Source organism: Mustela erminea, chromosome 17, assembly GCF_009829155.1.
Source record: "Mustela erminea isolate mMusErm1 chromosome 17, mMusErm1.Pri, whole genome shotgun sequence".
NCBI lineage: Eukaryota > Metazoa > Chordata > Mammalia > Carnivora > Mustelidae > Mustela > Mustela erminea.
Window position 1 is genome coordinate 44,205,222 of NC_045630.1, and position 23,558 is coordinate 44,228,779.

Sequence of the window (23,558 nt, forward strand, 5' to 3'; positions counted from 1 at the left end):
CATGGGTATTAATCTGAGACCAGAGAGGGCGGGATGACCTCAGATGGGGGCTTTCAGTCCGATCTTTGTGGTCACTGCTCTTGTTTTGGCCTCTGCTGGGCCCTTCGGATGTCCCTTGAGATGATCTCTAATACCTGCTGTGTGCTTTGCTCTCACCTCGTTAGGGGAGGGATGGCATCTCCTCGCTGCTTCCCAGGGAGATGAACAAAGGATCAGAATTCCTTTCCCTCAGGCCAACCTGGCCTCCAGTACAGCAGCCCCAAACTGGCAAAGCCCTGGGCTCTCAGGTCCTTGGGGAGAAGGAGCCAGCCAGGACCCCCTGGCTGCTCAGCCTCTGCCTGCCTGGGGATCAAGAGGCCCTGCCCAGAAACACTCCTTTCCCAGGCCCTTGCTTTCCCTTCCCACTGGGAACCTGACTTCCCAGAACAGTGGACACGGAGTCTCTGGGAAGCAGCCCAGCTTGCTTCCAGTGCTTTGGCCAAACTCCCTCCCCTGTGGAGCTTGGCTGTGCCGCTCAGCCCTGTTCAGCTGGAGGCTAGTGTGTGCATCTGGGTACCAGAAGGCAGGAGGGCCCAGATGAGAACATCTGCCCTGCTCCCTGTTTTCCCTCTCTGAAGCAGTGGCCGCCCAGAGGGACCTCCCTTCCCCGACTGCACAAGTGCAGATGCCCGTCCATCCCCTGACACTTCCCCTCCACAGAGGGTCCTACGTCCATCCTCCCGGACAGCTGAGGGTCTTGAGGACCTCCCCTGTTGGTTTTGGTTTTTGGGTAGAGAAAGGGAAGCCATCTCAGGCGCTGCAAGCAATACCCCCTTAGGGACCTATTTTCCCATTTTTCAAAGTCTTTTTCTGTCCACATGTCTTCCTTAGGTCTGGCCCAGATCTCTCCTCTCACCATGTAAGGTACCACTCTTGGTTCCTATGGAGTGGAGAGGGGGAGTAGAGGTTTGCCCACACGCCATGCCCCAGTCCGTGCCAGGGTAATAGCGCCTCGCACGGACCCCAGTGTGAGGACGTCCTCGGCCTCAGTAGCTCCCCGTTCTCCTTGCTTTCCCTCGTGTGCTGTGATGCTTGCTGGAGTGCCCCTGTCCTCTGATTCTAACTCTCCTCTGCAATGACTTTTTTCCAAGACAAAGCTCACCCTCCCCTCCCCCCGCCTATGCATGGGAACCCATGAACAGGGCCGCCAACAACTTCACGGGTGAAAACCCTGCCTTACTTGCTGCTGTGTGTAAACAACTTTAATTGAAGTCTTAGGATTTCCCTCCTTCCCTGACAGCCCAGCAGAGGGGCCCAAATATAAGGCCTGAGATAAAGAAGGCCCAGGAAACAAGTCTGCCTGTTCTTCCCCTCTCTGGGCATGTGCCTGGACCCAGCAAGTGTGCTCACATAGGACGTGTGTGGTCATGGGGAGACGCGGGTAACTGAGCACTGTGTACTGTCTGACTTCATGGTTTCACCTTTTTGTTCTTTTTTTATTCAACATGAGTAACAGTGGTCCTGTTAATGCCTAACTTAGTCTCAGTAGTACTAAGTACACAGTACTTAACAGAGTGATAGTACCTCTTAGTGCTAGGTGTCTGTGTCTGTGTGTGGGTGGGGGACTGACAAGGAGGGAATGGGCACTGCACCTGGGCACCCAGAGTAGGAGGCTAAAAGCCCCTCCTGTTGATCTCTGGAAGCCCCTGGAACTTGGAATCAGGACAGCTGGTTGGGCCCTGTCTGCCAGCCTCCAAGCGTGACCTTGAGCAGAGAGCTGCTTCTTTCGGGCCTTTGTGTGTGCGCCAGTGGATGGAAGCTAACTCAGTTTTGAAATCAGCAACAGCAGATACATGTTTAATGTGAGAGAAAAGTTCTGTCAGCGCCAGGAACCATTTGAATGTTTGTGTTCTTAGAGCTGGGACTTGCAACCTACTGGTGAGAGGAGTTGAGGTTCCAGATCCCGGGGAGCTCACCCTGGACACTAAGAGCAGTGAAGGACCCCCTGTGACCATCTTGTCCCAGTTTGCCCATTTTGAGACTGAAGGTTTCACAGCCCTCTGTGTCCTGGGCAAACCGGTGGGGGGGGGACTGGTCACCTTAACTGGATCTCCTACCTGGGCGGAACAGGAAGCAGGGAGGTCTTTATTTCAAGAAGCTTTGGACCTCCTTCTCCCATCATTCATTTCTTCCCCCTTGTTTTTCTTACCTGTTCCTCCCACTCATATCTCCATTTCAGGTCTATCTGGGAACCCTACGGACCTGGAAAAACGTAAGCAAGTGTTTGGACAGAATTTCATCCCCCCCAAAAAGGCCAAGACCTTCTTAGAACTGGTGTGGGAAGCCCTTCAAGATGTCACACTCATCATCCTGGAGATCGCAGCCATCATCTCCCTCGTCCTGTCCTTCTATCGCCCCCCTGGGGAAGAAAATGAACGTGAGTGTCTAGAACAACCTGGCGTGACTCTGATCCGTGTTCTTTCCACCCCACCAAAAAAGCACTAGTATTCATGATTGACAGGTGTAGCTTAAAAGTTGACCCTTCTTTCCAGAGTGGGTCCTCCAAAGAAAACCAACGAGTAGCTGGTCAGCCATTCCTCAACCCATCCTGATTCCAGAGTCTTCTTCCCCTTCTCCTACCAAATCCTTATGCAGAATACTTCTACCCTCACCCAACCACCAAAACCTGCTTCTCAAAGTGCTCCCCACCAATTATCTGGCATTATGGGAAATAGCAGTGACCTAGAGCCTGGAGCAGGGGCCTGGCCTTGTTGGGAATCGTGAGTTCTATGCATATGCTGGCCAGTAATTTGTACTGATGTGCTTTGTGCTACTTACTCGTTAACTTCTTTTGGGTTAACATAAATGCTTATATTGGTGTTGACATACATGACGCCCCGCCCTGCTGTCCTTCAGTGTCCTCGGAGGATAGATCACCTGCCCAAGGGTTGTGTTTTCTAATTATTCTCTTTCCCTGACTTTCCATTCTGGAGGGTTGTGGAAGCACTCCTCCCATTTTTAGTGTTCACCAGTGCCCCCCGATGACCCTAATGTTCTGTCCTTTCCCTGGGCCAGAGTGTGGTCTGCCTGTCAGTAGCCCAGAAGATGAAGGAGAGGCGGAAGCTGGCTGGATTGAGGGCGCAGCCATCCTGTTCTCCGTGATCATCGTGGTGCTGGTGACGGCCTTCAATGATTGGAGCAAGGAGAAGCAATTCCGGGGGCTGCAGAGCCGCATCGAAAAGGAGCAGAAGTTCTCTGTGATCCGAAATGGCCACATCATCCAGCTGCCTGTGGCCGAGATCGTGGTGGGTGACATCGCCCAAATCAAATACGGTGAGAGCTCGTGCTTCTCGAACCTATGTCGTCCTCCCCACCTGAGCGCTGGGTCCTTTGGCACAGGGGGCTGGGAATCACTGAGGACCCAGAAAGAGAAAACCCCAAACGGCATTACCTTCTGGGTTAGTCGAAGGAGGTTGTTGAGAAGGACTCAAAGAAAGAAAAAAGTCTCCCCAAAGAATGTCAACTCTTTGAATTTCTAAGGAGTCCTATCTCAGGTGGTGAGAGATGAAGCTGTCTTTCAGAGGCTTTCCCAGTGCCGTCGGGGCCATTGTCCTATAGGTAGGGCCTGTGGGAGCAGCCCTAAGACAGGGTTGGATGGTTCCCACCCTCTGACAAGCTCTTCCGTCCCCTTTCCCTGTCGCCCCTTCCCCTCTGCACACTAGGCGACCTGCTGCCTGCAGACGGGATCCTGATCCAGGGGAATGATCTCAAGATTGACGAGAGCTCTCTGACTGGGGAATCAGACCATGTCAAGAAGTCCCTGGAAAGAGACCCAATGCTGCTGTCAGGTATGGCCTCTGGTTGCTCCAGGCCTTGTCCTCTTTCCGGCCCTGCCCCATCTCCTTCCCCTGGGTTCATTTGGGGCAGGAGCATATTAGTGGGTTGAATACAAGGTTATCAGTCAATCGAAAAGAAGTTCTCTGTGAAGTGAGTGCTATAGGGGCCTTGATAGGGCTCTGCTGGTTAGTGGTTGGGGAAAGAGGGAAAGAGCCTTGCTCTAAAGCAGCTAGACACATTTTTCTCCTTACCTCCCAATTTGTTTGGTCTATTTTAAATGGGCCCAGCTCTTGACCTTTTCCTGCTATCTGCTGAGTATATCATTATCCATGGGGGAAGAAGGAAGAGGGACTGTTTTTTTCTAAGTTTGTATTCCACACCAAAGCATGGCTAGGTATAAGAAACAACCCTCCTTCTATCTTCTCCGTTCTCATATAGGAACCCATGTCATGGAAGGTTCTGGCCGGATGGTAGTAACTGCTGTGGGTATCAACTCCCAGACTGGAATCATCTTTACCCTTTTGGGAGCCAGTGAGGGAGAAGAGGAGGAGAAGAAGAAAAAAGGTAAGGTGATGTGGGATGAGATTGTGAACCCTCCCGTCCCCACGGCCGGACTAGGAAGCAAGGGACCAGATGTGCATGGGATGTCTGGTGGGAAGAATTTGCTGGATGAAGAATGCAGATATCCAGACTTCTTGCGGAGATAAAGATGTCGAGCCTGGCTCCCCAGGGTGCTCTGATGAAAACCAAATCAGGTCGCCTTTGAACCTCAACTCCTGTGTGTCTGTCCGTGGGTTGTAAAGGCGAGAGATGTAAAGCTTGCCCCAAATGAGCCGGCTGGGTACCGTGGCCCCAGCAGGCCTCTGCGTAGTCCCCCAATGCTTGCCCCTTCCTCCCTCAAATGTGAGGCAGTGAGCGAACCGTCCAGGCTGCAGGAAGGCTGCTGAAAGCCTGGGCTCACAGTGGGAGAGAGGTAACGTCTACCCCCAAAGTTAGACCCATCTTTGCCATTCACTTGCTCCTAAAGGAAGGACAAACAAGGAAGGAAGGTAAACAAGAAAAAGATACTAAAGAGAGATCGACCTTTCCCTCAGCATTCCTTCTTTCCTTGGAGAAGAGAAGGATTTCTGTCACTTGGCCAGAGGACCATCTGGGCTGTTCCGTGGAGGGCAGTATATCAGAAGGAAGCAAAACCCGTTCCGTCGGGAACTAGACTGTAGGCCAGCTGCTGATGCGTAAGGAGGAAGCCGGCCTGGTGCTGGTGAACGGACACAGAGATACCTTTCAGAGCCTCTGCCATCAGGCAGAACCGGTTCCAACCTCTCACTTTCTAACCCCTACCCCATTTCTGTGAGTGATGGGACTCGAGCTGGGAGCAGCCTCCCAGCGGCCCCGGCGCAAGTATGCGCTCACCTGTGTGAGAGGTCTGGTCCGCATCCCGGTGGTCCTGCGCGCCCCGAGGAGGCATGGATGTGAGCAGAGACATGAACTTCCTTTCCATTTCCCTGCCCCGCCACTCCACCCCTTTCTGCGGTGGCCCTTTTGGGCTCGGAGCGGGACCAGCAGATCGTATACCTGATCTCTTAATAGTCACCTTGGGTCTCCACCCCACTTTTCTCTTTCTTGTTCAAACAGGTAAAAAACAAGGAGTCCCTGAAAATCGCAACAAAGGTAACCTCTCCACCCACTCATTTACCATGTCTACCTGCCCACACTCAAACCAGACCTTTCCAGGCCATCTGCCTTCTCCCTTTCCCTCTCCATAAATCTGTTATCTGCTGCCGGGGCCTGATGCCTCATCCTGAGGAAGGTGCAGAGATTTTAGGGGTGGTCACCAGGTCCGGGTCCCCATCTATGATGTGACGACAGCACCCCCTGCTGTTGTCTCACGGACCCTCCTGTCAGGGTTTCTCTTGAGGAGCAGGTGGGAAGGATCTGCTCTTCCCCGGGCCGCTGAACTCCCCGCTTCACCGCCCTAGGCCGGATTTAAACACCCACGGTCATGGTCATGGTCATCCGTTTCTGGGCTGGAAGACTTCAGGGTCCCGACAGTGGAGGGAGTTGGGGTGGGCAGTCCCTGCACCCTCCTCTTGCTAGCTTCCTCATCGGTGTCCTCTTCTGGCCTGGATCCTTCTCTGCTAGTCTTCTTGGGGTGCTTGGACAGAGCCCCTTCTCTGTACCACTCCCCACCTCCTTCTTTGTTCTCGCCGTCTGTCTTCTTCTCCCGATCTGGTGTGTGTTTCTTTTTTGGTGGCTGTGTTTACATCCCGTCTCTGTCTTGTTTGTGGAGTCTGACAACAGAGACAGTATCTCAGGAAGGGCATCGTAAGCAAAAGAGCCGAGCTATGCAGGGGTGAAGGCGGAGGGGGAGGGTGGGAACCGGCCAGAAAAGCTCTCTTGAGACAGCTACTGGAGTTTTTTTTTTCCTTTGTACGCACGTCATAGTAGTCTTTAGGAATAAAGTCATCACATTGGAGAAGCAGGGCCTCACAGAAATAATTCTTTAATTTTAGGTCTCTTTAACTCTTCTTTGGAAAGCAAAATGGATTTATATGTCTGTCTTTATCCCTCTCATTCCAGAGGGTCCCTCCTACCAGCTTCTTCCCTCTCCCCCAAAAGACTTAACCCTCCCCGCTCTGTACATCCCCACCTTTGTCAGACAGGGGAGAAGGGACATTTCCTTCCCCAGTAATTCAACTGATATAAGAAGGAACTGGAAAATACCCTGTTTGGGGGGTCTGTGTTTCTTCCCTGATGGTCTAAAAGGAGAAAGAGATGAACCTTTTAGCAGAGCAGACTGGGACCCTTATGCTCTGGAAAAATCTGCCAGCCTTCCCTGTCAGCCCCTTTCTGCACTAAAGATTCACTATTTTAAGCGCTGAATTCCAGGAAGGATGGTTGTTGGTAAGAGCACTTAGTGGCATGACTAATCCTCTTGCTGGAATAAACCTGGCTTGGGGCTCTGAGGTGGTGCCAGGAAGCTGCCACCGAAGAGGAAATCCATACCCTCAAAGCACTCCCGTTTCTTTTCCCGTCGTCAGAATATCATTCTAAAGGCCATAACAGAGGGTGGAAGTCATGTCCCTTGCCTGGCATGGGGTGAGAGCGGCCAGAGCTGATGCTGGGGGTCCAGGTGACTTCCGGGAAGGAGACAGGAGTTTTGGTTCCCATGCGCTCGCTCCTTGGTCCTGCCAGCTAGTGCACTCACCTGTCCTGTTTGTGTGCACACCCTAGCAAAGACTCAGGACGGAGTGGCCCTCGAAATCCAGCCACTAAACAGCCAGGAGGGGATTGACAATGAGGAAAAGGAGAAAAAGGTGACCAAGCTGCCCAAAAAGGAGAAGTCGGTGCTGCAGGGCAAGCTGACGCGCTTGGCTGTTCAGATCGGGAAAGCCGGTGAGTAAGGCAGAATTTTCTCATTACTGGGGCCACTGCGGATCCTCGCCACTGTGGCTGTCCACCTTCTGTCCCAGCCAGGCTGGCAGAAGGAAGCTGACCCTTCCCAGGGGCTCATGCAGCACAGGGTGGCTGCGCCCCTCTCTCTGCCCCCTGTCTGGCTAGTCCCTGGGCCTCTCTAGAGAGAAGTGTGTACCTGTGTGTGAGGGGCGAGGGTTAAAGACCCCGCGTGGTCTCTTGCCTCCCACCAGAAGGGAGATAAAGGACTTCTGTCTGACAGGGGACATTTACTTTAGCAAAAAGGAGACCTGGCCAACCACGCACCTGTTTCATGTATTGGCTTGTAAATCCTTTAGGAGAGAGAAGGCTCCTGTTTGCCAGCGGCGATGCCTAGTGGAGGGCTAACGCCTGGCCTGGCAAAGTGCGATGATGAACGCAGAACAAGGACTAGAGGAAGCGGGAAGACTGTGATTTCCAGAGGCTTTTTGCAGAGGAGGGCATCACTAGGGGCACTCTGACCTATCGTGAGAGGAAGTGGCTTCTCCAGCCCCTGCCTCTATATTCTCTCTCTACCTTCTGTTTGGGGCTGGGGCAGGGGTTGGAGGAAGAAACAAAAGGAAGAGTGCCCCTTCTGTGGACACACCTCTCATGGAACCACCTTATACCACTGTCTTGTGTGCTTCTGACCCCAACCCACTGTCTCATGTGCTCCTGACCCGGAACCACTGTCTCATGTGCTCCTGACCCCGCCCCACTGTCTCATGTGCTCCTGACCCTGACCCACCATTTCGGGTACTCCTGACCCCGACCCACTGTCTCATGTGCTCCTGACCCTGCCCCTCTGTTTCATGTGCTCCGGACCCCGCCCCTCTGTGGACCACAGTCAGTCTAGTCCTGTACATCTGCGTGGACAGCTCACCTGGGATATTGTTAAAGCACAGATCCTGATTCAGGAGGTCCCAGGCAGGGCCAGGATTCTGCATTTCTGACAGGCCCCCAGGTGATGTCAATGCCACTGCTCTGCTATCTGCACTTTGAGTGGCAAGAATCTCTGCAGGGCACTGCCATAGCCACTAACCACGTGTGGCTGTTTGTTGCCCCTTAAATGAATTACAGTTAAATCCAAGTTAACATTCAGTGCCTCCATTACATCAGCCTTGTATCGGTTGGTTGATAATCACACATTGCTAGCGGCTACCGTATTGGACAGTGCAAAGGGAAGACACTGGAAACATCACAGAGTTCGCTGGGACAGCATTTGTCTAACGTAGTCAGTCATTCAGTTCCAGTCCCCAGCTGATGGCGAGCACGTGAAATCTCTTGTGTATCAAGTGTACGTGGAAGACATGAATTGCAGGTGTAGAATCAAGTTACGGAGCCTGGCACACATGTATGAAACATTAAACAGATCCCACTAACCTCTCCTGTGGTCCACGAACCCCTGCCTTGCTCTTTAGGGAGTGCAGGCTACCTGATGGCCGGCCACTGGTCCCCTCTCTTGTTTCAGTTAATGTTCTAGGCCAGGCCCCTAGGCAAGTCTAGTGCTTTGTACCACCCAGGGAGGGAGTGCTTCTTTGAATTTTGGACCCTAGGCACCTTGTTTGCCTCACCTTAGCCCTGACTCTGCTGAAGCAAAATTCAGAAGAATACGCTTTTATTGAAATAATCACCTCTAACCTTGCTCGGATGCTCTTGCATCATTAGGCTCTCAGGAAAAGCAAAGCCCCACCCTAGACTATGGTCTGAAGCAAAGCTTTTCCCAGATACTGAGCCACAGATCCACACAGGGTGCCCAGATTCTGATCCCCTCAGCCTTCGGGGTGTCCAGGCAGCCCCCAGCAATGTTGGAGCCCCTAAGCCAGCTGCTTTCTGACATTGAAAAAATTCTCCCATTCATATCAGTCTGTTGGACGACCGGCTTGTCCTGGCTTGCTGGGGACTCTCTTGATTTTACCACTGAGAGTCCCACATCCCAGCTGCTCAGTCTCAGGCAAACCAGAATAGTTGGTCCCCCAGCTAGGGTGCCCTTGCCGAGAAACCCTTTGTGGGGAGGTGGGTGTAGGAATGGGTGAAATAGGTGTTGGGGATGAAAGACGGCACTTACCATGATCTAAATAAATAAATAAGATGAACTGGTTTTAAAAATCATACTTGTCTTTTGATCTTCTTTAGAAAAAACTCTGTGCCTCAATTTCTTCATGAAAGGGGATGATAATACTAACTTAACCTTCCAGGGGTTTTGTGAGGATTCAATGAGTTGGTACACTTGAAGTGCGCTGGCCTGTATAGTAATCATTATAGAAATATTTGCTCAGTGTAAACATATACATTATTGTCATCTTCTGTCTACGCCATGATAAGAGAAAAGTCAGGAAGCACCGTTCTCAAGGTTAGCCACGTAGGTGACGTGGAACACCATGCGGTCCTCGCTGTAGACAAGTCGGGTGAATTACCCGACGTTCCCCCGCTGCTGGGGGAGAAGCCCAAATTGTTAAACTCCTAGGAAATAGGCAGATGCAGTCATTACGGTATGAATTGTCAAAAGAAGGTAGGTCTGAGATAGAATCATAAAATGCTCTTTTAGAAAACTAGACCTACTCCTTATTTACGAATGAGGAAACGGGCCGGGAGAGAGACTGTGACTAGTCCAAAGCCACGAGTCAAGTGGGTGTCATGCTGAGACTAGAACCGGTGTCTGTGGAGGACAAAACCCGCATCCTTTCCCCTACGCGACAGCGTACAGGTGACCGAAAATGGGTAAGGGACGTGGACGTGTGTCCTTAGAGACAATGGATTTAAACCTCAGTAGCGAGGCTACACCTTATGCTGGCTGCTTGTTTGCTGGACAGGTCTCCTCATGTCTGCCATCACGGTTCTCATCCTGATCCTGTACTTTGTGATCGAGAACTTCGTGATACACCGCAGACCGTGGCTGGCGGAGTGCACGCCCATCTACATCCAGTACTTCGTCAAGTTCTTCATCATCGGCATCACCGTCCTCGTGGTGGCCGTGCCGGAGGGGCTGCCCCTGGCTGTCACCATTTCACTGGCCTATTCTGTGAAGGTGAGACTGCAGCAGGGCTGTCTCTTCCTGTAGGACAGAGATGGGAGGGGAGGGTGCCCTGTAGCCTCCGGTGAAAAGGTGGGCCATCCCCTCTGCACAACCCCCGGGTGGCCCTTCACGAGAGCAGAAGCCGCTGGCTCCGCTCAGAGACAAAAGGACCATCTTGATCAGTGGCATCCAGGGTGAGATAACCCAGTAGAATCTGAAGAAGATTCACAAAAATTGTCTCCCGCATTTTTGCACAGACCAGAGCATGAGACGTGGAGACACATTGAATAAAAAATGGCCTTTGACCTATATATGGCAGAGCTCTATCGGTCCCTCCTCAAGTCTATTCTTATCTCCTTTGTAGAAAATGATGAAAGACAATAACTTGGTGCGGCACCTGGATGCTTGTGAGACAATGGGCAATGCCACAGCCATCTGCTCTGATAAGACCGGCACGTTGACCATGAACCGCATGACTGTGGTACAGGCTTACATTGGAGACACTCATTACCACCAGATCCCAAGCCCTGATGCCCTCGTGCCCAAGGTCCTGGACCTTATTGTCAATGGCATTTCTATCAACAGTGCCTATACCTCCAAGATTCTGGTAAGTTCTTCCTTTGCCTGGACACTTAGAGTGGGTAATTGGAGGGAACTGTTGATTTTCTCTGGACAGAGGAATTGTCCCTTGTTTGTTCTGCTTGAGTTGCCACCCCCACGTTTTCACTTCCTACTCCTCAGTGAACACGTTTGGGGTGACCAGGTATGGATCCATGGGAGAAGAGTCGGGGACCTGGAGGCAGGTAGAAATCCAGGTCTCTGAGAGGCCCGCCAGTCACCATATCATGTCAGTATTTCTAGGAGAGATGGACGTATCAGGGGTAAATTACATACTTTCTGGAAACTGAGAGAGGGTGTTCAAATGAGAGGGTGAGATGCCAGCACCAGCCCCAAGGCAGACTAGAACTTCACTAAGCCTGGGATGGCTTGGCGACCACAGTCACCACTGACTACTGTCTGCCTACCCTTGGGAAAAAGGCAGATGCTGTCTCCCTGCATGGGTTCTGGGTACATACGTGAACATTTCTTCAGGGAGTTCTCTCCTTCCTGAGCTCTCTCCGTAGTCGGGGCATGTTATCAACAGCATATCCAATTTCTCTCTCAGCCTCCAGAGAAGGAGGGAGGTCTCCCGCGGCAGGTGGGCAACAAGACCGAGTGTGCCCTGCTGGGCTTTGTCACCGACCTGAAGCAGGATTACCACGCGGTGCGCAACGAGGTGCCTGAGGAGAAGCTCTACAAGGTGTACACCTTCAACTCTGTGCGCAAGTCCATGAGCACGGTCATCGAGAAGCCGAGCGGGGGCTACCGCATGTACAGCAAGGGTGCCTCTGAGATCATCTTGCGCAAGTGAGCCCCCCGCCGCCACTTCTACTTCCCTTCCAGATCCTCCCTGCCAGAAGGTCTGGGGGACATGTGCCATGCTGAGCCCACCTGAATGGTCCATGAGCCATTGGACCATCGTGACACCATCACGAATAGCTGAGCGCTTACTCAGGCCGAGGCTTGTTTCCAAGTGCCTCATGTGGCCCTTCTGCATAATCTTTACAACCCAGAGCAGTAGGTGCTATTATTGTTCCTGTTTTATAGATGAGAAAGCAGAGGTACAGGAAGCGAAGTAACTTGCTTGGGGGGTAAAGCTAGTAGGGGCAGCCAGGATTCAGACCTCGATAATCCAAGCTTTGATCTGCTCATGTAAAACCCGAGGAACACCCATGGGGTTACTGTGATTAGATGGTTCGATGTGCGCCTTGGATGTGGCGTGAGTTCAGTTCTAGACTGCCGCGATGAAGCGAGGTGAATGAGTCTTTTCGGTTTCCCAGCATACAAAACTCATAGTTCCACTAGACTGTATAACCATACATAGTTAGACTGTAGTCTATGAAGGGTGCAATAACCTCTTATATAAAAAACAAGTACATACCTTACTTTAGAAATACTTTATTGCTAAAAAATGCTCACCATCATTAGCGATCATCATCTTTTGGCTGGTGGAGGGTGTTGCTGGGTGATCAGGGCACTGGGTGCTGAAGGACTGGGAGGCTGTGGCACTTTCTTAAAATAAGACAATGATGTGTGCTGCGTTGATTGGCTCTTTCTGTGAGTGATTTCTCTGTAGCATGAGATGCTATTTGATAGTAAAACTTCCATCAAACAGTGAAACTTCTTTCCCATTTGGAGTCCTTTCCCCTCAAACCCTGCTGCTTCTTTATGCACAATTCTAAGTCCTCTCTTGTCGTTACAAGAAGTTGCATAACTTGATCAAGCAGCTAGACCGTTCACGGATCATTAAAGGCTGACCGGTGTGGGCCCAGGGCCAGTAGCTGGATTAACCGGTGCCTCTCTTTGGCTCCACCACCTTCTTTTGATCAACCCGTTCCTGTGGAGCCCGCCCTCCGCACCGAGTACCATTCTAGTACTATGCTAGTACTGGGAATTAAAAATGTGTCTCCCTCTTTGAGAAGTTCAAAGAGCACATGATCCATCCACAAGTGACCCTCGGTGTCACATTCATAGATAAGTAGGAATAGACGACATGAGAGAGTCACCCCCTCTGCTTACGTAGACCGTGTCCGCCTCCAGACCACCCCACCTTGCACAGAGGGACTCGGCGGGATGATGGGTAGAGATTTCTGGCCTTGGGACAGTGTCTGTACGAGTATAGCAGAGTCACCCGAAGGTCTGTAAGTGAGCGTAGAGACATACTGGGTGGGAAGGGGGAGCCACCTCCTGACTGCATGCTTCCCTAGGTGTAACCGGATCCTGGACAAGAAAGGGGAAGTAATGCCATTCAAGAATAAGGACCGAGACGAGATGGTCCGCACTGTCATCGAGCCCATGGCATCACAGGGCCTCCGAACCATCTGCATAGCTTACCGGGATTTCAACGACGGAGAGCCCACGTGGGACAACGAGAGTGAAATCCTCACTGAACTCACGTGTATCGCAGTAGTGGGCATTGAGGACCCCGTGCGCCCGGAGGTGAGGCTTTGGCTTTGGCTTTGGCCAAAGGGTAAGGAAACATGATGGGAAGCCTTCTACCAGCGTCTGGCCCTGGGGCGAGGCGAGCATGACATACTAGGAAGCCACCCCAGAGTCCCGGGAACTGGGGGACTCGTTCCATTTCTAGCTGTGACCCCAGGCAAGTTACCCAACAACTTCTCACTTACCCGGATAGATGTTTCTGTGCCTCCTGCTTCCCAAAACTGTAGAGTGCTGAGCTGGTAGAAGCTGGCATTCTCACGGTGAATGCCATCCGAGGGGTGAGAGGCGTGGGTTTTACCGAGCTTGTGATCCAGTTCCTAAGAGCAGTCAGGAGGCTGCGGGGTTAACCGCAGCACTGGCTTTGCCTCCAGCCACCTTCTCTGAGTCAGGACGTTCTTACAGAGTGCCCTTAGGATAGCTGAACCATACTCTAAACACTAAGGCATTGAAAAAGTCTCTGCATATAAGAAGTCCAGACAGATGGACTGTGAGTTGGTCAAGGCCCAAGGGCATGGGAAACTACAAAGAACGGACGGGCTGGAGTATGCACCAGGGCGGTGGAGAATGGTGAAAACTTCTGCCAGAAAGGAAGGGAATGGCCAAATCCCAAAAGAGGAGATAGACGCCCTGCCAAGGAGTCTAGATTGTAGGGAGAGTCCACTTTCATGCCTGTCTCCTGAAACAGATTTTCTCTTCAGTTCCTGGTATAGGAAGACAAGGTCAAGTGTAGTATCCTGGGTAGGGACGGAAGTGAGGTGGCACCAAACAATATAGCAATGACCAGACGTGGCCTGTGCCTTGTGGCACTGCTCCCGGGGTCCCTCTCTCCTGTCCACAGTGAAGGGACCCCCAACGGGGGCAGGCGTCACCGCTCCCACCTCCTGCTCTCCCTTGCCTTACTCTCCACAGGTACCCGAAGCTATTGCCAAGTGCAAGCGAGCTGGCATTACTGTCAGAATGGTGACAGGTGACAACATCAACACAGCCCGGGCCATCGCCACCAAATGTGGCATTGTGACACCTGGGGATGACTTCTTGTGCTTAGAAGGAAAGGAATTCAACCGACTCATCCGCAATGAGAAGGGAGAGGTGAGTCCCGGCTGGGAAAACCCAGGGCCTCATTTGGCACCTGGTTGGGGGACGGGGTGGGGGGGTGGGGGGGCTCTCGTTGTAACCCTCCTGGGACACACATCTGGGACACGGGAGAAAGCCGCTGGGTTTTGTCGTTCTTGTTTGTTTGTTTAAGATCTAACTGCTTTTATTAAATGGCTTCATGACTTGAGCAGAATCCCATGTAGCTAGTAGGGGGAGCTGTGAGGAGTTGGACCACCAGCGGGTGGTTTTTAAACTAAAATCTATTCAGAGCGAACTTTCCTTCTACCAGGGCTGCTCAGGTGGGAAAACTGGGAGTTTTCTTTCTTCTCATTATCTTCCTTCATAAGCTCTCTTTTGAGACAGCGTCACTAACTTTTCACTTCTTCCCGATTGTGTTCAGTCATAGGATGCTTTCGTACTGATTCCCCTCCACCTCACCGTCCTGTGTCACCGCCTTGTGACTAGCGGTGGGTGGCATGGGTCTGCGAGAGGATGTGGTCTGGGTGTGGAGCAGACCAGAGCTTCCTGGTCTGCCTAGAAACCAAACCAAAGACCTCAGAAGCACTTTGGCTACCTGAACCAACAGCCAGCTCTGGCCCACCTCCTAGCAAGGGTCCAAGAAATAGGGGACTGGCTCCCCAGTAGGGAATTGGAAGGGAAATGAAGACATGCAGGACCTGAATGGTCACCATCAGTGAGTCTGCCCCGGGAGACTGAGCTGGCTGTCTCATCTCCCCTGGAGGCCAGGATGGTACACCTGCCATGGGCTGTGGAATGCTAGCTCTCCTGGAATCTCAGAGCGTGGGGAGATGTGAACTTCTCCCGAATGGCTGCTCTGAGCTTGACTGACCTGGTGTGGTCTGGTGTTGGCAGGTAGAGCAAGAGAAGCTGGACAAGATCTGGCCGAAGCTTCGAGTCCTGGCGCGATCGTCCCCCACGGATAAGCACACACTAGTAAAAGGTGAGCTTGGCTCTTAACTAGGTGCCTGGGGCAGGTGGCGGCAGGCTGGGCAACGAGGTACACAACGAGAACCACTGGTGAAAGCAAGTCTCATGTCTTGAATAGGAAGGCATCAGGAGAGCTCTCCAGCTCATGGTGGGGCAGGGAGCAGACAGGTCAGCAAACATCTATATAGAACACATGTAAAGAAGGTGTCTTCGAACATCATATCTTGTTTGCCAATAGTACTGTGTACTAGTCAGAGCGGGTTCAATTACTCCCATTTTTGCCACTGAGGAAGTTTGAGGCTGAGAAGACAAAGAACTTAAGCAGATTGCCTCGCTGGTGAGCGGAAGTGGCACGATTCGACCCCCACCCAGGTCTCTGTCTTCAAATCACCTGGCGCTTTCTCCAGCACAAACTGGCCACCTTGGGGCCCTCGCCAGGCTGCCTGTCGAGGACAGACTCAGAGCCCAGCGCGCCACCGAGAAACCATTGACAGCCTTAGGGTGATAATGTAGAGCCTCCAGCTTGGGGAAGAAAGGAGGAAAGAACAGAGTAGAAAGGGAGGTGGTACACGCTTAACACACACACACACACACACACACACACTCACACACTCACCCTCCTATGGCTCCAGCCTGGACTCCAGAGAAGGGCACCTAGGTTTCACAGGTGTGTGTGCAGATGTGTGCACACATGCATGTGTGTACCTGTGGTGTCCAGCTCTGACACCCTGAGCTTTCTCCTGTCCTCTCCGTGGCTGGAAGAGGCCCGCCTCCTGGAAGGGGTCATTTTCTGCTTGACTCTTGCTTCCATTTGGGTTGCTTCCTGCTCTTGCTCAGGGAGCACACGGCCCTCCTTGGCTGAGATGGGATGGAGTGGTGTTCGGGCTTCACCCGCTGGCTTTGGGACCCTGCAAGGCCTTTCCCCTCTCTGGGTTTCAGTTTTCTCATCTGTAAGGTGATAGGAGTTGCTTAGATTGTGGATCTCTCTGGATCCCCTCCAGCCCTCTGACTGTATTATACCTGTGACCTGGGGCTGGCTGTCACTGGACCCTTGGCTTCCTCCTCTTCCAGGAGCTGTGCTTACTGGCGCAGGAGGCTGAGACACTGCTGTCCCCCAACCACCAGGGGGGGATAAAGAGCAGGACAATGCCATCCGCTCCAGTTGCCTGCGTGGCCGCCTGGTGCGGGGTCAGCCAACCTCACCCCCATGGGGCCTGGTCTTACCCCTTCCCGTGGTTGTTTTCAGCTGGTAGCTGGACTTCTGTGTATGCATTTCTCTGCCTGCTGCCAGGGTGAAGGCTGGGCCAGGTGCTCCTCCCGCCCTCCCTCTCACTCTCCAATGCCTGAACAGAAGAACAAGGCAGACCAGTAACAGCTTCTCAGGAGCTGACAGATCAGTCGGTGCTCAGAAGGGGGTTACACGTTCAATGTGCTCTAAAGGGAGCTTGTCACCCACAGAGAAAAAGAAAAAAGGAAAAGAGGTGGTGGCAGGGACCAGGGAAAAAGACCCAAAAAGGGCCTGCATGGTGGAGCAGAGGATTTGCCCCACAGCCTGCGACAGCGCATGTGGACTCACGGGGTGTGTCTGTTTTCCCAGGCATCATCGACAGCACCGTTGGGGAGCAGCGACAGGTGGTGGCTGTCACGGGTGATGGCACAAACGATGGACCGGCTCTGAAGAAAGCAGATGTTGGTTTTGCCATGGTAAGCAGCTGGGTATGCCGTCTCTGCCTGCGAGCGGCCTTCTCCACCCGGGAGACAGGACGGGCCTCCCGGCAGCCTGCCCCTTCCTGAACCTTCACCCGCCCCCGCCCTTGGCCTCTTTGCTCCGACGCTGTCTCTCCTGCTGACCTGGCCGGTAAAAGTCTGTGTAATGGGAGACCCGTCAAGTACGAAGACTAGATGACCCAGACAGGGAAACCCTGACGCCTCATTACCATGAACATGGTGATGTTGTCTGTCTCAGCGCACCATAGAAAATTTGGGTTCCCTGTGAAGCTCGTATTCCATGGCCAACATAGTTATCACTCTGCTTCTCACTTGTGAGGCCAGGAGCATCAGAATCACCTGGAAATTTCATTTAAAATCCTGTATCCCAAGGTTCCGCAGGTGAATATCTTGATTCATTGGCATCTGGGCAGGCCCAGAGATGTTTGGCGTTTCCTAACAGGCGCGCTTGTTGATTCTGATGCTGTAGCAAACATGGGAGCCCCCAGGTGGCCAGGAACATCTTCCCACTCAAGTGGCTTGTGATTATAAGCCTCTTGTGTGTATTGAACTATTGGTGATTTTTAAGCAGCGGGAAGAGATTCAAGAAGTAATCTGTGTTTACGGTGTTCCCTTTAACACCCACAAGAACATTGATTCTAGGAAATTTCAAGAAGACAAAGAAGTAGAGAGAATAGTTTCATGAAGCCCTGTGTACCTGTCACTCAATATTAATTATCGACACCTGGCCCCTCTTGTGTCACTGGATGTTTCCCCCACCACTTCTCCCATCTGCAGCTGAACTGTTCTGAAGCAAGTAAGGGACGCCCTGTCATTTCATTTGGAAGAACGTTAGTATATGCCTCTGATAAGTGTACATCGAGGGCATACATCTAGAATCATACCACTCTTATCGCACAATAATCCGAGCCCTTATTGTCATTAATCATCTGGTCCATTCCCCCATTGCCCCAAGTGCTTCACAAATTCTGTCTTTATCTTTCTTTGTCCAAATCAGATCTAAATAAGATCCATGCACTGCAATCGTGGACTGTCTCTCCTAGAGCTCTTAATCTATAGCAGTCGTTTTGGAAGCGTGCTTCTCCTCCCAACTGGACCTGGAAACCTATAGAAATGCAGATTCTCAGCTGCATCTGACAGCTCAGAGTTGGAGCCCAGCAATCTGTGCTTTCACAAGCTCCGGACAGTTCTGCCACACCCTAAAGGTTGCGAACCACGGGTCCTGTAGGATCCTTGTGTCAGGGGTCCCCAAGAGCAGCTTTACATTTGTGGATTCACTGAAAGGACTTATGAGACTTGGCACAGAGCTGTCCTCATGGCTAAGATTTTTTTATTGCATGGGTGTAATAAGGCAGAAAGTCGCAGGCAGAGTCTGGAGGAACCCGCATGTAGGCTTTCTGTTCTCTCCCGCCGTGAGGGCTCACATAGAGCTCGCTCTCCCCCTCCGACAGCACATGTGCGATGTTACTACCCAGAGAAGCACATCAGAGATTGCAGCACCCAAGGTTTTTGTTGGGCTTGGGCATATAGTCACTTTCTGCCTAATATGAGCTAAGATCCGGACTCCTAAGTGTCCCTAGGGGGGGCTCTGTCTGTTGAGCAACCAACTCTTGGTTTGGGCGCAGGTCATGATCTTAGGATCGTGAGATCGATCCTGATCGATTTCTGCATTGGTATCGCCACTCAGCAGGGAGTCTGCTTGAGTTCTCTCTCTCCCTCTCCCCTCCCCCTATTCGCACATGTTCCCACTCCGTCTCTCTCTCTCTCTCTCTCTCTCAAATAAATAAATAAATAAATGTTTTTTAGTTAGTTAGGTTTTTTTTTGTTTTGTTTTTGTTTTTTTAAGAGAGATTCCAGACTCCTAGAAGGAAAGGAGGTGCTCAAGAGAAAACATACTATTTGGGCACGGTCTAGGCACAATGAACCACCAACTAATATTCAGTTGATTGTTGACTGTGGCGTTCTGAGAGCCAAGGTCCCAGATGCCAGCTGAGGGCCAGCCTCACAAATAGCCCTTTCTAAAGATAACAGGATGCAATGTTAGCTCTCCTGCCCAACCCCCTCCGTCTTTTGTCCTAGCTATTTAGTTTTGAAGGAACCAGGCTGGTTGTCTACATAGAATATTGCACAACATGGATTTTATTGACCGTATTCTTGTCATATGCAGTCAGATTCTAGATCCCATCTTTCATTAGGGCCTGCAAATTTACATCCAGATTTTCTCTATTAACTTGAAGACTTCTACAGAAAGAAACCTGCCCTCCAGGATTATTTGGTAACTCTGAGGTTGAGGTTCAGGTTCCTACATGAAAGGCAGCTAAATGCCTGATCCTTTTTCTTTATTTACTAGTTTTCAAAATGAGTCGACTTTTTAGGATACTCCCAAAGATAACCAGTAAGTTTTATATATGTGTGTGTGTGTGTGTGTGTGTGTGTATACATATATATGTATATATACACACACACATATATACATACACACATATATATGTTTTTAAATTTTTTTAATGATTTTATTTATTTTATGAGAGAGAGAGAGCACAAGCAGGAGGGAGGAGCAGAGGGAGAAGGAGAAGCAGGCTCCCCACTGAGCAGGGAGCGCAATGTAGGACTCAATCCCAGGACCCCGGGATCATGACCTGAGACGGAAGCAGCCACTTAACTGACTGAGCCACCCAGGTGCCCCTAACTTGTATTTATTTATTAAGTAGGCTCCATGTCCAATGCAGGGCTTGAACTTAAAACCCCAAGATCAACAGTTGCCTACTCTACTGAGTGAACCAGCCAGGCACCCGTGAATTATATTTTTTAAAATAACCCTACTAAGGAACTCTACTAAAAACAGCTCATTTTTAAAATATCATTATGAACTACAGATTAAAGTACATTTGATGTGTTTCAATCCATTGCCTTTGTTATTATTTTGATGTTCATATTGACCCGTCATTAGCCTCATGAATCCTGCTGGGTCGTTTAGATACAACCCTAGTTATTCTTAATACCTTACTTGGTTTCTGTCATAATAACATGTTCCAGAATCATTATATGTATTTCTCATCCTAGATCTGGAATCATCCATTTCTCAAAGTCCTGCTTTTTAATAAGAAATGGTGCTTAGAGAACACAATCTGAATGTCAGAGTTTCTTACTATCAAGGAAATCATTGTTTCTAGATCTTTGCAATGGGAAAAGCTAGGAAATATATCTTATGTCTCTTTTTTGTTTTTGCATTTTTTTGTTTTAAAGACAAAACGCTTCATGAATCCATGTTGGTGTTTTCAGTTCAAATTTAGAATTATAGAACTCTAGCTACTTTTATTTAATTTCCCTAATTTTATATCTGTACCTCTTAAGCTGAAAATTTTGATTCCTAATGGCATTAACATAATCCTTACTTATTTTACCCTAAAATATAGGTAACAGTCTCAAAATAGCAATAATAATACAAGTGCTCTTGTATTATTATTATTATTATATATAGTATTATGTATTATTATATATTGTTATCTAATAAGACAAAAAACAGTTCAAGATTCTTCTTGTAATTCTTTTTATTCTATAGTTATACTCTGCTAGGGTCTACCATCAAGTACTGTGTTTTTTTAAAAGTCATTTGGAATATTTTTCCTTTGTGTGATTGTGCTTTCCACTGGTTGTACCAGTTCATTCACTCCATGTTGCTTTCCATTTTAGAGATTGCTTTTTTTTTTCTTTAAAGTAGGCTCCACATTGGGCCCCAATGTGGGGCTCAAACTCATGACCATCAAGAACTGTGCTGAGATCAAGAGTCAAACACTTAACCCACTAAGCCACCCAGGTGTCCCTAGAGATTGCTTTTTAATCTTAGTCTTGATTTATACTCAGATAAAGTAGCTATATAGTTCTCAAGTCAAATATACAAAACAGAAATCCAGCTTCTACCCCATCTCCTCCATCCTATTCCGTCCCCACTTAACTCTAACATTTCTTTTCTTTTGGTGTATCCTTCTGTTTGCTCCTTTAAAATATAATCAAATGTATAATGTATTTGCATCCTATCCTTTTCGATAGATGATACTTACCTGTATTATATGTATATTTTTCTACACACATAGCATACACTCTCTTTTTTCACATTGCTTTTTTTCATTTAACATAACCTGAAGATTATTCCTTGGTAGAAAGTATATATAGTCCTCCTTTCTTTTTTTTTTTCCCCTCCTTTCTTTTTTCAGGGCATGTGACACATGGTGGGGATGCATTAGAGGACTTTTTGATGGGGAAACCGAATTCTTTAATCTGTATCAGATGTTTGTTTATTGCAATCTGGATAGGAAAATATCACTACCTGGTAAAGAGAACAAATGGTGTACTACTGCGAACCAAATCGATGAACACGCTCCTCTGTGGGTTTTAGGCTTTGCAAGACACGGTACAGAAGTAGGGGCTGGGACCTTAGGGATGGTTTTGGTCTCATAGACCATTAAAGATAGATGAGGTTTAAATAGGTGAGGAAGGAGGATGTTCCAGGTTTAGGGAAATGGTGTAAGTAGAAGTCTAGACTCCAGAGTGAAGGAGAGAATCAGGGAATTGTTTAGGAGCAGACTGGAAAATGAATCCCAGTTCACCTGTTGAGGGCTCTGACCACAAGTCTAGAAATTTTACCGTTTCCATAAGCACAGCTTTCACCCATTGTCTATTGAGAAACCTTTCGTGGTTCCTCAGGAACAGGAATTTGAACAAGAGTAGGACATCTGAACTGCGCTGCCAGACTACTCCCCCCAGAAAAAAAGTGCAAAGTGACTTTGAAGTGTGGAGAAGACAAGGACATAAGTGAGACACTGGCAGTGGCAAAAGAAATATAAGAATTTAGGGGCAGAAAAGAATTTAGGGGCACCTGGCTGGCTCAGTCGGTGGAGCATGTGACTCTTGATCTTGGGGTTGTGAATTTGAGCCCTATGCTGGGTGTCAAGATTACTTCAAAATAAAATCTTTGAAGGAAGCGAAGGGAAGGGAGGGAGAGGAGAGGAAGAAAGGAAGGCTGTAGGAAGAGTGTAGGGATTTGGAGGTAGGTTAGGACGCAGGTTCCCTGTCCTTTCCTTCATTTCTAAGGTCGGGGAGTAGCAAAGAAGGGAGAAAGGAATATCAAAGATAACTGTCATTTCCACTTTGGGTTCAGGAGTAAGATGGTGGCATCAGGCCCCAGCCCTGCTTGCTGTGGACTGAGGGTGACACATTTTCTCTGGAAGAGAGAACTCGGAATACGGTGGTGGCTCGGTCACTGGCATTAGCGTGGCGCATGCGCCCCCTAGTGTTTATGGCCGATTCGGAAGCTTCTTGGGGGTCTGGAAATGCAGCCCGGGTTCAGAACATAGATCAAGTCTGCGTATCTAGGTCCTCACTGCTTTCCTTCCCTCTCTCACTCAGGGTATTGCAGGCACAGACGTGGCAAAGGAGGCATCAGACATCATCCTAACGGATGACAACTTCACCAGCATTGTCAAGGCAGTGATGTGGGGGCGAAACGTCTATGACAGCATCTCCAAGTTTCTCCAGTTCCAGCTCACTGTCAACGTGGTAGCCGTGATCGTGGCCTTCACCGGGGCCTGTATCACTCAGGTGAAGGGAGCGTGGGGTGGGCCGGGAGGAGAGGGATGAGGCAGGGGCGAGGGAACGTGGGGGATGGGTCCTGGTCACTGAGGATTAAGGACAGGAGTTGCGCCAGGGGTGTAGGGGCGGGAATTAGCTCTCCTAGGTCCCCATCTGCCCACGTGGCACCACTAATTTAGCACATGCATGTCAGCCACTGGGATGAGTACCTCTGTGGTCTTCAGAAACAACCTTGCAATGGGATATTCCCCCCCATTTTACAGGGGAGGAACCCAAGGCTCAAGGAGGTCAGGTAGTGTTCTCAAGGTCACTCAGCTAATGAACGGCCAGATCCAAAGTCTGGGTGGATGGTGGAAGTGAGGCCACTGCAAGGGCAAAGCTGAGGCTGCTGAGTGAGCCAGGGGCTGGTTTCTGGGGAAAGCTCAAAGCATGGGTGCTTCCTCCCACCAGGATTCCCCGCTGAAAGCCGTGCAGATGTTGTGGGTTAACCTAATCATGGACACTTTTGCTTCGTTGGCCCTGGCCACGGAGCCTCCTACGGAGTCTCTGTTGAAGCGTCGCCCCTATGGCCGCAACAAGCCTCTGATCTCGCGCACAATGATGAAGAACATCCTGGGCCACGCCGTCTATCAGCTCACTGTCATCTTCTTCCTCGTCTTCGCTGGTGAGCCGCGGGGGCGCTGGGGACGGGGGTCTGGGTGCTAAGCGGGGACGGGGGCAGAGAACGGCCCGCGGAGAGAAGGTGGCACGGGAGCAAGCCGACCACAGGACTAGGGGTGACAGCAGTGTCACCCACAGGGTGTGTCCCCTTGCACTCTGTGCCGCCCTGCACTATTTGGTATACTCCTTTTAAGAATTTCACAGGGTGGCTTTCTGTACCTTTTTTTTTTTA

General features: G+C 50.3%; 1 protein-coding gene across 7 annotated transcripts in view; it reads left to right on the plus strand.

Annotated features, from left to right (window-relative positions):
- ATP2B4 (ATPase plasma membrane Ca2+ transporting 4) overlaps positions 1-23,558 on the plus strand; it is a 93,791-nt gene that overhangs the window by 53,393 nt on the left and 16,840 nt on the right. For 5 of the 7 annotated variants that reach the window (XM_032319296.1, XM_032319290.1, XM_032319294.1 and 2 more), the window contains exons 3-17: positions 2,219-2,416; positions 3,055-3,312; positions 3,702-3,827; positions 4,255-4,380; positions 5,452-5,487; positions 7,051-7,212; positions 10,062-10,276; positions 10,629-10,871; positions 11,430-11,671; positions 13,072-13,303; positions 14,216-14,395; positions 15,275-15,362; positions 16,947-17,053; positions 22,484-22,675; positions 23,117-23,330. In XM_032319296.1, the coding sequence (XP_032175187.1) occupies positions 2,219-2,416; positions 3,055-3,312; positions 3,702-3,827; positions 4,255-4,380; positions 5,452-5,487; positions 7,051-7,212; positions 10,062-10,276; positions 10,629-10,871; positions 11,430-11,671; positions 13,072-13,303; positions 14,216-14,395; positions 15,275-15,362; positions 16,947-17,053; positions 22,484-22,675; positions 23,117-23,330 (2,619 nt within the window). The remainder of the gene's footprint in view (positions 1-2,218; positions 2,417-3,054; positions 3,313-3,701; positions 3,828-4,254; positions 4,381-5,451; positions 5,488-7,050; positions 7,213-10,061; positions 10,277-10,628; positions 10,872-11,429; positions 11,672-13,071; positions 13,304-14,215; positions 14,396-15,274; positions 15,363-16,946; positions 17,054-22,483; positions 22,676-23,116; positions 23,331-23,558) is intronic. The other 2 variants (XM_032319293.1, XM_032319295.1) reach the window with 1 other exon arrangement.